At 37.9% G+C, this 14,481-nt stretch overlaps 1 protein-coding gene across 1 annotated transcript in view; it reads right to left on the bottom strand.

Moving 5' to 3' along the window:
• The window catches only part of GPC6 (glypican 6), a 1,109,667-nt gene that overhangs the window by 366,319 nt on the left and 728,867 nt on the right, over positions 1-14,481 (bottom strand). Inside the window, exon 4 of the mRNA XM_079779109.1 lies at positions 1,854-2,019. Coding sequence (XP_079635235.1) covers positions 1,854-2,019 — 166 coding nt within the window. The remainder of the gene's footprint in view (positions 1-1,853; positions 2,020-14,481) is intronic.

Here is a 14,481-nt window from a genome sequence, read left to right on the forward strand (position 1 = left end):
TTTTTATTCATACCCGCCTCCAAATTCTTAGCAAAAAAATGTCATTTCTGCATTAGAAGGGTACCTGAATGATTAACTTAAAAAAAAACTCCCTAATTTTTCAAATTAAGTAGCCCAAGATCATACAAGCAGATTTTGCCCTCCCACTGAAAGGCGAGAATAGCATTTCAATTTATTCTCTCCAAAATGATTTCTGAGATTTTTGTTAGATGACTTCCATTTGAATCTACCCACTCTCAAATCTTTTTTTTACAAAACTTCAAAACCATTTCTCTGGCCTTTCTAGGCAAAAGAATGTGTTAGCCAATGGGTTTCACTGCCAAAGCGGAATGCCTGTAACTTACCATAAGCACATCTTTCTTTGCACAGCAGGCTTAGGTTGTTCTGTATTCCAACACGTCTTAGCTCTTTTCCTCTCCTGCTCAAATCTAAGATGTCAGAAGACTCTCCTCATGCATTCTGGCTTAGAGGTTTGCATAAGTGATGAAGGCCCTCTGAGGCTGGCGAATGCCAGTGTTATTTGCACCACTCTGCTTGTCACCGTGCAATTGCAGTAAATGCAATGGAAAGTGCTTTTATTTGAAGGCCATTTGACAGAGGAGAGAGAAAATACATTTACTCTTTCAAGGCCTGTGTATTTTCCTGGGAGAAGCCTGCCTATGAAATGTGTCCTTTTATCCTTGGATAGCTAGTTGGGAAATACCTTTTGGCAGTGCAAAGCCTGAATGATTTCTGCAACTTAAGACATGAGCCATGCTTCACAGCCCTTCCCCAAATCTTCCCCACCTCCTTTCCTCCCACCTTCTAAAGGCTGGAAGGCTGATTCATGCTTGTGTGCTTGAAGCGTTCTTTTCCACAGAAAGAGGAAGGAAATTTGCATATTTTACCAACAATATTGAGCTATTTTCATCACAGATGTTTAAGGAAGGAGTTGTTTACTAATATTGAAACAGCACATAAATCACATAGAACAGCTTAGAACTGGTTCCGCTCCCTCAAAGCAGATGGGGATTAATACAGTGCTTGAGTTATTTTACAGAGACAGCACTCACAGGTGCCACCCGGTCCTCTAGCTGCCCAGGGACCAAAGTCTCCCCCCTCCCCCGGGAATCATGGGACGCGGACATGACCAGAACTGGAATACTGGACCTTTTCAGAGCAAAGGGTCCACTGTCCAGGAAGAGCCCCTTACCATAAGTGACCGAGTTCCAAGGTCCTCCCTTAAAAATCACCCCACCAGCGCTTTGCATATCTGTTCCCCCCTAACTCCTTAAACCCTTCCATTGTACACCGTCTGGGAGTTCAGGTTTTAAGCCACACGACTTCCCGTTCTCCTTCCTAGCTTAGTGCTCTGCAAATAAAGCAATCGAATTTTCCTACTGCAAAACTCAGCGCTCAGTGTTTGACTCTGCTGTGTTGGAGGGGCGTGGGGGGAGGATGTATGGGACAAAGTCTCCTCCTGTTCGGTTACAATATCTGTGTACCCGGGATTATGCTGAGGTAATACAAACAAAAAAGATACAGTACTGTGGATTTCTTTTATGAGAATCTTTTTCTAACGCTCACCGAAATTCAACAAGGCTACTTTCATCTTCTCAGGAACATCAGCTAACTCAATACAGCTGTCTTGTGCCATCTTTAACAGGATCGTCCTTCACCATATACAAGGAAGTCTTATTTTTCAGAATAAAACAAGAAGGAAAATGCCGAACGATGTTTATACTTTGTTAAATGCTGTTTTGTTTTGTGTTTTTTAAACATCCTTGTGGTCTCCACAAGTCATCACAACCTTGAACCTGCCATCAGACAGGTCCCCACATTTCTGTTTCTGGATGAGTTCAAATGCTCCTTACCTATAAACAGATTCCACTCGGTGTCCAGATCAGCCTGATTTGCCAGACAGCCCTTCATGACATTGAGGCAGTAGTTGTTGCAGGGCCTCACGGTGGGGAGTCCTCGACAGTATGGGCAATACAGCATCTTCATGAGAGCACGGATGCACCCTGGGGTGGGGCTGACCTGTAGATATATTAAAAAGAATAGGAAATCATAAATAAGAAGGGTGGAAGGGAGGAAAAAATATGTAATTCATTTCATCCTTAAAAAAAAAAAAATTGGTGAAATGGTTCTGGTAAACCTCTAGCATTAGAACAAAGGGTTAAAAGACCATCAGAATCTTAACCCTTTATAATACTTGATCTTGAAGCCAGTAATTCTTGCTAAATACTTCTGTTCGTCATAGTAATAATCATTTTTCTTGAAATGTCCCCATCAACATTTTGATATCTATGTCATTGTAATTCAGCCCTAAAAACCTAGACACTGTTTCATCGCAACAGAACATGGAATGAGATAATGCATGTGAAAGCAATTTACAAAGTTAAAAGCCCCATAAAAATGTAGGTATTATTAAAGTTTAATGTGACACCTTTAGACAATTTTCCAACTGGTTATTTGACCCTGTCTCTAAAGGAGGCTGCCAGATATGCTTCCTTCGTACATAACTTTTTTAAAGGGATCAATATCAACTTGTCTGGGATTTCTGAGGTGCAGCCCCGCTTAGAAGCAATGGAACTGCCTGGCTTCAGGCCTCTCAAGCTTGGCAGTTCTGGAATTCCATGGAAAATGGATCCAGTGTTGAATGTGAGAAAACCTTGCAGTAATTCAGAGGAGCTACTAACCAACTGACAATGAGTGCTATTTGCCTTGAACAAGGAAACAGCCTGCTTCGTCCTAAGTCAATCAATTATAAGCCAACTAGAGGCCCGGTGCATTAAATTTGTGCACAGGGGCAGGGGGTCCCTCAGCCCAGCCAGCACCCTCTCCAATACAGGACATCCCTCTCCCAGTCCGGGACCCTTGACTCCTAACTGCTCACCTGCCTGCCCGCTTGATCACCCCTAACCATCTCAGCCTGCCAGCCTGATCACCCCTAACTACCTCTGCCTGCCGGCCTGGTGGCCCCCTAACTGCTCTCTCCTGCCAGCCTGATCGCCCCTAACCACCTCTGCCTTGGCTCCCGCCACTGTGGCTTCAGCCAGAAGGATGTCTGGAAGGTCATCCGGAAGATGTCCGGTCTAATTAGTATATTACCCTTCAATTAGTATAGATGAGGCCCTTTTTAGCCTCATTGAAAAATTTGCTTTGACTTCAAATGGAAAGAATACTTAAAACAGTATGGACCACCACCTCCAACAAAAAAATACTGAAAGCTCTTTTTCATGATTTAGACACAAACATTACTTTCATATTTATTTGGTTGGTTCCACATAATTTTGGTATTTAAATGAAGTAATTATATGTTGCAGTTCTTGTGTTCTAGATCTGAGACTAAGCCTAGCTTAGTCACTTGGACCTCTTGGGGAGTTTCGGTATTATCAAGTAGACTTGGATCTGCAGGTGACATTTACATCTCCAGAACATTCAGATGCTGACAAAGCATAACACCTCTACAAAGGTAGGAAAGTAAAAAGTACTTCTTCATAAATGGAAACTTTCAACAACTGCAGCTAATCTCTGTCATTTTATCCTTTTATCTAGAAACCACATTGGAAGTTCTCAGCGCAGGGCTTTGTTTTTTTGTAACATTTTCTTGACTTTATGTTGTATACTGACACAGTCCCCAATACATTATTTCAGGAAATGAAGAGTTAGGCACTGAAAGGTCTAATTATCCTTTTTGTTTTTTACAGTTTCCCAAAACTTATGATGACAATTTTCTAAAATATAGAAAAGTGAACACCCATATTCCCACTCCTGTACATTTTTCTACAACTGCTTTTTCTGACATCTATCCATCCTTTTATTCATCCATTAATCCACCTTATTTCTTACTCACTTCATAGGAATAGCCTTTTGATTTTTACTTTTCCTGGTAATTTAATGTTGGCTTTAATAAAGTAGAGTTAACATGATTAACCTGATAGAAAATTAGTTCATTATGTACTCCAAATCAAATAAACAAAGTAAAATATAAGTAACCTTTCTTTATAAAAATATTTAGAGAATGGTTTAATACCATTAATTCTAAAATTTATTTTCCAACAATAAAACAAAAACAAGGAAGAACAAAAGTAAGGATTGTAGTGACTTCTGAACAACATTAGTGTCACCATATCATCCTCGGATGGGTTATTTTGTTGAAAATGACAAACTTTATCCACAATTGAGTAGTATTGCTTTAAAAAATTTCTTTTATCTACATGTATTCCATGCCATTCACAGAAAATATTCTGTATTTTCCGTACAGAGTCAATGTGGAATTCCAAAATCTTATACATTTTACTTATTTGGCATGGTTTTAGTCCTAGAAACCTTTGTGCACAGGATTTGGTTTTCCACAGTCTTCCAGTTTCTCTCTTGACCCTGATGTCTTTCTCCAGAGACCTACTGATTTTCATGAGCTGCCTAAGTAATTTCTTGTTGGATTTTTGGCTTTCTTGCCATTGGTATTATATAATGCTTTGCTTCTTCTCACTCAGTGTGCCAGGGTAAAATCTGGAGCAGTTGTCAATATTTGGGATGTAAATTTAAGACCTCATGGACATTGTGGACTCTATTTCATCATTATAACCTGCACCACTCTGTAAGATATGCACATCATTAGAAGGTTTTACGATTATGACTTAGGTGCTCAATAAGTGCTTTCTGAATTGAACTCTCTATCGTGTTTCCCCAATTTCTTGGCCATATTGATATTGAAAGGGAAATAAAGAACAAGATAGGTTTGTGCATCTAACCTTCAATTGTTGTTGCTTTGTAACTTTGCTTTCAAAGGTTATTGATTGCATTAATTCAAAAGGTTTGCTTTTTTATTTTTATTTTTTTATTGTGTTGGAACCGGTGCAATTTTCTCAGTCTGACATTTAAGAAGAGCCTCCAATCAGGGTAGCAAGCAACAGAAAATTGAATAGCCTTAATAACCTAAAAGAACAATGTTGTTCAAGTTAAATGTGGCTCTCTCAGTACTTTTGGAAATGACATCCTTCCTGGTCAAATAAAGGGCGTTTGAAGAAGAAAATGGAGAGCGGAGGATCAAAGTTGAAGCTTTAATGTTCACAGACCATAGTTTTTTTGAATTGACACATCTTCCTGTTTAGATTAAAATTTTAAAAAATCATCACTTCAAAATTAAGACTTTTAGAAGTAAGTCTCTGAAAAGAAGGTTGTTTTAAATGCCAGTTGTGTGAAGGGATAAGAGGGAAGGTAGGGGAGGGTGGGGGTAAGGTGGAGAGATCAACCAAAGGACTTGTATACATGCATATAAGCCTAACCAATGGACACAGGTAACAGGGGGGGTGAGGGCATGAGTGGGGGTGGGGGTGGGGGGAAATGGGGGAATAAGGACACATATGTAATACCTTAATCAATAAAAAAATTAAAAAATAAAATAAAAAATGATTAATAGTGTTTTAAAATTATGCTATACCTGCTTAAAAATCTTTTTATTTTGAAATCAATATAGACTCACAAGAAGTTGCAAAAACAGTAGAGTCCTGGGTGACCTTCCCTCACCTTTCCTCAATGACAACGTCTCATATAGCTATAGTACAATATCACATTGAATAAACTGAAATTGGTACATTTCATGATTTTTTTTCATCTCACATTCCTTTGTGTGTGTGTGTGTGTGTGTGTGTGTGTGTGTGTATACATATACACACAGATATATACAGATATATAGTGTGCGTGTGTGTGTGCACTTCTATGAAATTTTACCCGATACACAGATTTTTCTAACGCCACCACAATTGACATACCGACCTTTTCCATTATCAGAAAAGGAGTACCTTGTGCTACCTCCACCACCCCCTGTCCTGTCACCTGGCAATCTATTGCCACTGATCTCTTTTTCATCTCTATAATTTTGTCATTTCAAGAATGTTATTTAAATGGAATCATGTAGTAGTATATAACCATTTTAGCTTTACTTTTTTTAACTGAGCATAATACCCAAGATGTCCATCCAAGTACTGCATGTGTTAATGCTGAGCAGTATTCCATGGTTAGGATGTATTAGAATTGGGTTGACCATTCTTTGCTGTTAGGAATAGTACTTTTCTATTAGGAATGAAGCTTCTAATAGTATCCATGCACAGGTTATCCCATAAGCATAAGTATTCATTTCCTTGGAATAAATGCTCAGAAGTACATTTGGTGATTCAAATGGTTAGTGCATGTACAGTTTTGTAAGAAATTGCCAATCTATTTTCCAGAATGGTTGTAGCATTTTACATTTCCACCAGCAATGTCTGAGGGATGCAGTTTTCCCCACATCATTGCTAGTATTTGGTCTTATAACTATATATATTTTTTAAATTTAGTTATCTTAATAGATCTATTATCTGCTTTACATTTATGGCAAGTTTCCTCTGAATAATATCCATACCTGTGTTCTAGCCTCAATGGATTCTAGTAAATATTAGATTGATAGTCATTAGCCAGCTGATCTCTGGAAAATACACAACACTAAAAAATATATACAATTCTGAAAGAGTAGATAAATCTGCAAATTTGGTAAAACCAAAATAAAGGAGACCTAAAAACTTACATTTAAAATTTAGAACAGACTACAGCTAAAACACATATTAGCACAAATTTGTACATTTGGTGGACTATTAGAAACAATTTTTCTACTGAAGAATATGGTGTTTATTTAGCAACAATAAAGAATACGGTCATCTTGAGAAACAAAATGTTGAATTTTTTTAAGTTGGTTATATAGATTTTTGACCAATATTTAAAATGGAGCTGTAGCTTCTTACACATTCAAAGTATACTGGGAAATAAACTTAAGTGAAAAGATAAGCTGAGATGTTTAGAAAAGTAGTATCAACTTGGTATGAAAAAAAACAAACACTGTTTTTAAGTGAAAAAAAAACACAGTAAGTTGAGATTGATATTATTTTTGGTACTTATTTGTGAGAGCACATAACTTTTACATGTTGTCCTTCACCAGAAGTGACCCTTTGTCAAGAATTCACAGTATCATGGGGGGGGGGGTAGTGTTGGGGGGGATAGTCAATGGTTCTCCAATATCCTACTTTAGAAAAAGAGACACAAGTTTGTGAGTCAATCATGTAAGAGTTCAATATAAAATCCTTCCTTCTTGGATTTAGTCCTGCTAACTTCTTTTGATGCTGTCTGTATATAATGAATGACTTGTAAATTATCTTTCTTATAGTCAATGCTATAATTGACTAGTTTTGAGAAATACTAATAAAATTTGAGAAATCCTATCTAATAAAAGAGTAATATGCAAATTGACCACACTTCCACTACACCCACAAGCCACGCCCACAAGCCAATCAGGAGCAAGTATGCAAATTAACCCAACCAAGATGGCTGTGGCCATGGAGTGAGTAGGAGGCTTGGGTTTCCCTGGCAATGGAGGAAACCAAGCTTTCTGCCCTCCCTGGCCTGCACTGGCCTCCACTCAAGGCTACAAAGTTTCAATTATAGAAGATAAATAAATTCCAGATACCAGGGCCTCCACTTGGGTTGCTGGGGGGCGTGGCCAGCCTGCAAACCACCACAGGCCCCTCACCCAGGCCACCCCACATCCCAAGGGAACCCGCACCCTGATCTGGGACACCCTTCAGGGCAAACCAGCCAGCCCCCACCTGTGTACCAGGCCTCTATCCTATCTAATAAAAGAGTATTATGCAAATTCACCATCACTCCAACACACAAGATGGCTGCCCCCATGTGGACACAAGGTGGCCGCCACAAGATGGCCAGCAGGGGAGGGCAGTTGTGGGCGAGAGACCAGGTCTGCAAGGGAGGGTAGTTGTGGGCAATCAGGCCAGCAGGGGAGGGCAGTTGAGAAAGACCAGGCCTGCAAGGGAGAGCAGTCGGGAGCAATCAAGCCTGCAGGGGAGGGCAGTTAGGGGTGACGAGGCTGGCAGAGGAGGGAAGTTGGGGGTGACTGGGCCTGCAGGGGAGGGCAGTTGTGGGGGACCCAGGCCTGCAGGGGACTGTAGGGGAGAGCAGTTGGGGGGGAGACCTGGCCTGCAGGGGAGGGCAGTTAGGGGTGACCAGGCCTTCAGGGGAGGGCAGTCAGGGGTGACCAGGCCTGCAGGGGAGGGCAGTTAGGGGCAATCAGGTTGGCAGGGGAGCAGATAGGCATCAATCAGGCTGGCAGGAGAGTGGTTAGGGGGTGATCAGGCTGGCAGGCAGAAGTGGTTAGGGGCAATCAGGAAGGCAGGCAGGTGAGCAGTTGGGAGCCAGCAGTCCTGGATTGTGAGAGGGATGTCTGACTGCCCGGTAGGATTGGGCCTAAACGGGCAGTCGGACATTCCTTGAGGGGTCCCAGATTGGAGAGGGTGCAGGCTGGGCTGAGGGACACACACCCCCATGCACGAATTACATGCACCGGGCCTCTAGTAATAATATAATTTACTAGAGGCCCAGTGCACAGATTCATGCACATTGAAAGTAAATTAATTAGAAGGTGGCCAGCAGGGCAGGACTGGGCGAGACAGGCTGAACACACCCTGGAGCCAACCTTCCCTGGTCCCTCCCTGCCCGCCGCACCTGAGGCAGTGCTGGGGCTCAAAGGGCGTCTGCAGAGTGAGCAGTGTCCCTCCAGTAGGTGGGGTCCCTCAGCCTGGCCTGTGGGGATTGGGCTGAAACTGGCAATCTGACATTCCCCAGGGATCCCAGAGTACCAGAGGGCACTCTGCAAAGTTGCTGTCGCTTGGCAGCTCCTGCATTGAGCATCTGCCCCCTGGTGGTAAGTGTGCATCATAGCTACCAGCTGGTCGTTCGGTCACTTAGCCTTTTATATATATAATGAAGATTCCTTATAAAATAACTGAAAGATAAATAAAGTGACATAAAAATAATTGAGCTCATAGTTTGTAACCTTGTGAGTTTTATTGTTGTTATTTGAGTTTCTGTTTTAAAAAGCTAAAACAAGATATATTGAAACATGGCAAGGAATACAAAAAGAGCCCTTAATAAAGCTGTATTGGGAGATCACACTAAGAATTATCTATGTGGCTAACCATGTGTGTCAGGATGCTATAGCAAATAATTCTTATGTTTTCTAAATGTGATTTGAGGCATCACATATCCTTAACCATATCATAGCAATGTATTGTAGGTTTTTAATATACTTAAGCTTTCTATACCTGGACCAACATTCATGCATTGGTGCTCACATTAGCAATTCCTGTAGTAGCCAATGTAAAATAAGATTGCCTCTTAAAATATGTTTAAAAGCAAGAAAATGGGAAATTTCTAAGATTTAATTTATACACAATAAAAATATACCCAGCAAGTGTTTGTTTGTATAGATATAATATAGTCAAATTAATAAAATAACCATGTTTATTTTCTACTCTGAAAAGAAAAACAAGTTAATTATAACTAATATAAATTCAAAATGTGTTATTTTGAGCAAGGTCAAGGCCATTCTCCACAGTTTCTAGTCTATAGTCATATTAAATGATGAGATGTTCCTACTCATCATCTCAATATATCACCAGATTCTAAAGTGTATTTTAATTTTTAAAATTGATTTTAGAGGGAGGAAGGGAGGGAGGGAGGGAGGGAGAGAAGGATTTGTTGTTCCACTTATTTATGCATTCACTGGTTGATTCTTGTAAGTGTCAGGGATTCAGGTACAGAAAGAATAGGGTAAGTTCTGCAACCTTAGCATTTGGGGACAATGCTCTAACTCACTGAGTTACCCTGGGCTGGAGTCAGGGCTGAAGTGTCTTTTAAATTCCAAGAATGACTACATCATATTCAAAGTAGTTTAATTTTCCTGTTAAATAATTTTAATTTTAATTTTTTGCCAATCAGTAACCTGTATGTAGGCTTTGTAGTAATTTTATGAACACTTAAATTTGCTTCTCCTTTGTTCACTCATACAACTTTCATTTATCCAACCTATATGGGTATGCGTATATAGACCTAGGACCAGAGTTGGGATTCTAGGAATACATTCATTTCCAGATCATTTCAGGGAAGTAGTTATTTGTCTTAGGTAAGTGCAGTGTAAAGAAAACCCATATAGGGGCATTTAGCTCCGAATTGGAAAGTCGGTATTGACAGAAATGGCTTCTGAAGGAAGTCATGTAATAGATGGTTGTGAGATAAGCATGGCAGATGAGTGATATCACACAAATGGTGGAGTAGGAAATGCCAAGAAGCCAGTCCTTTCACTAAAGCAACCAATAAACTAGTAAAAAAAAAAAAAAAAAAAAAAAAGACAGAATCAACTTTCTCAGAACTCGAATCTAATTAAAAATATATATATATACAAAAAATCAGCAACCAGGAGAGTGCTTAATAAAGAAAGAAAATGCTAAATTTCAGTTAAAAAGCATTGCTAAATCTCATGTCTCAAGGAATTTTTAAAGACTGCCATCATACTAAATATTTTCTCTGAACCACAATGAAATTACACTAGAAAGTAATATCAGAAGAAAGCTAGAAAATTCACACATATGTGGCAATTAAACCACATGCTCTATACAAACAATAGGTTAAAAAGTAATCACTAGGGAAATTTGAAAATACATCAATGAATGAAAATGAAAACACAACATAAAAATAATGATAGCCATATATGCCTATATTAAAAGAGAATATCTCATGCCAATTACCTAATTGATTACCTAAGGAACTAAACTAAAACCAGAGTAAACTAAAACCAGAGTTAGCAAATAGAACAAAATAATGATTAGGTGGAGACAAACAAAACTTTAGTTTTATTTGTTCTTCTTTTTCTAGTTTCTTAAGGTATAAAGTTAGGTTATTGATTTGAGATCTTTCTTCTCCCAGAAGCCAGGAGAGAGACATGGGATAGTCTCTCTCTCTGAGACTTCAGAAGGAATCAATTCTGTTGACACCTTGATCTCAGACTTCTAGCCTCCTGAACTGTTAGAGAATAAATTTCTGTTTGTTTTTTTTAAATCACTCAGCTTGTGGTGATATGTTATTATAGCCTTAGGAAAGTAATATATACACCAATGAACTAGATAATCTTGATGAAATGGGCAAATGCCTAGAAACAAAAAATCTACCAATACTGAATCATGACAAATACGTAAAGAAATTGAATTGGTAATTAAATGCCTCCCAACAAAAAAAAAAAGCCAGGCTTCACTGGCAAGTTCTATAAAACATTTAAAGCATTAACAAAATTCCTTCTTAAACTCTTCCAAAAAATAGAAGATAATGAAATATTTCCTAACGCATTCTAAGAAATCAGCATTACCTGATACCAATGCCAGATAAAGACATAATAAGGGGAGAAAACTAAGACCAATACCTCTTAAAAACGTAGAGGAAAAAAAAATCCTTAACAACAAACTAGCAAATGGGATCCAACAGCTTATTTAAACATTATACACCATGACCCAAGAATGTAGGGGTGGTTCAACATAAGAAAATCAATCAATATAGTTCACCATATTTGGAGAACAAAGAAATAAAAACAACATGATCATTTCAATTGATGCAAAAAAAGCTTTTGACAAAATCAACACTTTCATGATAAATTCAGACAGAAAACTAGGAATAGAAGGGAACTTCCTAAACACGATAAAGAGCATTTGTGAAAAACATACAGCTGGCATCATGCTCAATGGTGAAAGACTAAAACAAATGTCCCTAAGATCAGGAACAGGACAAGGAGGCCTTCTTTAACCAGTGCTATTCAAAATTGTGCTGGAAATGTTAGCTGGAGACATTAGGCAAAAAATAAATAAACAAATAAAAATAAAAATAAATAAATAAATAAATAAATAAATGGTATCCAAATATGAAAAAAACAACAACACAATTTAAATCTATCTTTATTTACAGATAGCATGATCCTATATATAGGCAATCCCAAAGTACTCACATACAAAACAAAACAAACAAAAGATGACTAGAGCTAATAAATGAATTCAGCAAAGGTGATACAACACACAAAAATCCACTATGTTTCTATACACTAGCAATGAACAATCTGAAAAGGAAATTAAGGAAACAATTCCATTTACAATAAATCCAAAACAATAGAATGCCAAGTAATAGAAGGTGATAGAACTTATAAAACATTGGTGAACTAAATTAAAGAAGACCTAAATAAGGGGAAAACATACTGTGTTCACGTATTGAAAGACACTGCTGTTAAGATAGCTACCACTCAAAGTAATTTATAGATTCATTGCAAACCTTATCAAAATTCAAATAGTTTTTTCTTGAAGAAATGGAAAAGCCAATCCTCAAATTCAGATGGAGTTGCAAGAGGCCAAAACAATGTTGAAAGAAAGAACAAATTTGGAGCACTCACACTTCCTGACTTCAATACTACAAAGCAAAAGGAATCAAAACATTGTTACTATCCAGCAATTCTACTTCTTGGTACTTACTCAAAAGATTTAAAAACAAGCTCTAGAAAAAATATTTTCACTACCAGGTTCATTGCAGCATGATTCTCAATAACAAAGAGGTGAAGAACAACCTAACTGTCCATTAGCTAATGAATAGATAAAGAAAATATGACATATACATTCTGTGGAATATTATTAAGCTTTTATTTTTTAAATATGTTTTCATTGATTTTAGAGAAAGGAAGAAAGAGGGAAAGAGAGAAAGCTAAAGACACAACTCTTAATTACTAAAAAGAAACTATATTTAGCCATGTAGTTACATAATATTAACCTTGAATTACATGATACCAACATTAGTTTGATGTGCCTAGCATGAATGATCTGACAACATCTTCTCTTGAGAAGTCACCTATTTAATTATTTCAACTGTTGCTGAATGGTGGCTTGGTGAAGATAAATTTCCATGCATACAAACAGAAAACCTTTGGGCCTTTGGATGTTGATTGAATATTTGAATACATATACATGTCAATTAACACATGTATGCTCTAAAACTACCTTCTGTACATCTTGTACCCTTGAGAGAGAACATGGACAGGAGGGAAATAATTATGAATTACAAATCAGAGCCTGAAGGAAAAATGTTCCCTATATGAATGACAAATGTTCACAGCACCACTGTGATAAAAATTCAGCCTATTTTAAAAAATGTATATACTTAATTAGAACTTCCCCCAGAAAGCACAAGGCTTATGAAGCATTTGAAAGCCATGAGATGGTGACTGAACTTTCTGGGTCTGGGAGAAAAGGAATAGACAGAATTTTTATGCATAAAAACTATAACTGCAGAATTTCTAAAGTCAAGTGTAAGTACATCAATTCTGTGAAACATTAAAAAAAAAAATCCACCAAGACTTGGAAATTGAGGAGGGTTAGATCTATGTCAGTTCTAGTCAGATTATGTCACAAGTTCAGTGTTGCCTAGATCTAGTTTCTATATTTAATTTCATTCCTTAAAACATAAATAAAACTGCCATAGAAATCAGTGAATGCGCCCTAACCAGTTTGGCTCAGTGGATGGAGCGTCGGCCTGCGAACTGAAGGGTCTCAGGTTTGATTCCAGTCAAGGGCATGTACCTTGGTTGCGGGCACATTCCCAGTAGGGAGTGTGCAAGAGGCAGTTGATCAATGATTCTCTCTCATTGATGTTTCTAACTCTCTATCCCTCTCCCTTCCTCTCTGTAAAAATCAATAAAATATATATATATTTTTTAAAAAGAAATCAGTGAATGCATGCTATTATTCACTTGATAGACTGGAATAGTTCCAAATAGCACTTAAATAAATAACTCACACACATGCACACAGAATGGATATGTTTCATCCCTTTCTACAAGTTAAACACATATTTCACAGGGCTTTCTAATGTGTTTACCCAATAGAGCACAACACCGTTTTAATTTTACCTTACTCTATCATTATGAGGTCTTGGTGATAATGACTTTTATTTGGGCAGTCTGCTTGACATTCCGAACTTCACCCAAATGTAAATTTTCAAAATGTGAACACAGGATGTAAAATAAGATCCCTAAGTGTCTCGTCAGGGAATAGTTGTCTTCTCCAGTTAGAAATTATAGCTTAAATATTACTTCATTTGGAAGAAACCTTTTAACGGTGACTTTAAGTGTGAGTCATTGATGTGATAATCCACTTTGGTAAAAGCTATGAATTTCAAGCCTCTGTACACTGGTACTAACGTATTTATAATGTATGTGCTTTGGCATACACACAATATGCTTTTAAAGTAAGGGGATGTGACATTATCAGGAATGTAAAATCCAATCAATCATTCTCTCAGAACACATACAGCTTTAAAAGCCTAGTATAAGCAGAGCTGGCATATGGTGGGAGATGAATAATATTAAACTACATCTGATATGCACAGGAAACTAGACAAATATCATATTGTGGTGTTTTGTAATTTTTTATGCAGAACATATGGGTGTGGAATTTTTGTTAATTTTACCTGCTATCAATCTATTGATATCTATCAACGGTTCTCCTTGAACAGCAATATGCCTTCCTGTCTTTTAATTAGGATTAGTCATTCCAATTCCTAATGAGCCCTGCATGAGAATCCCCTGGC

This window comes from Cnephaeus nilssonii (assembly GCF_951640355.1).
Source record: "Cnephaeus nilssonii genome assembly, chromosome: 8".
NCBI classification, from domain to species: domain Eukaryota; kingdom Metazoa; phylum Chordata; class Mammalia; order Chiroptera; family Vespertilionidae; genus Cnephaeus; species Cnephaeus nilssonii.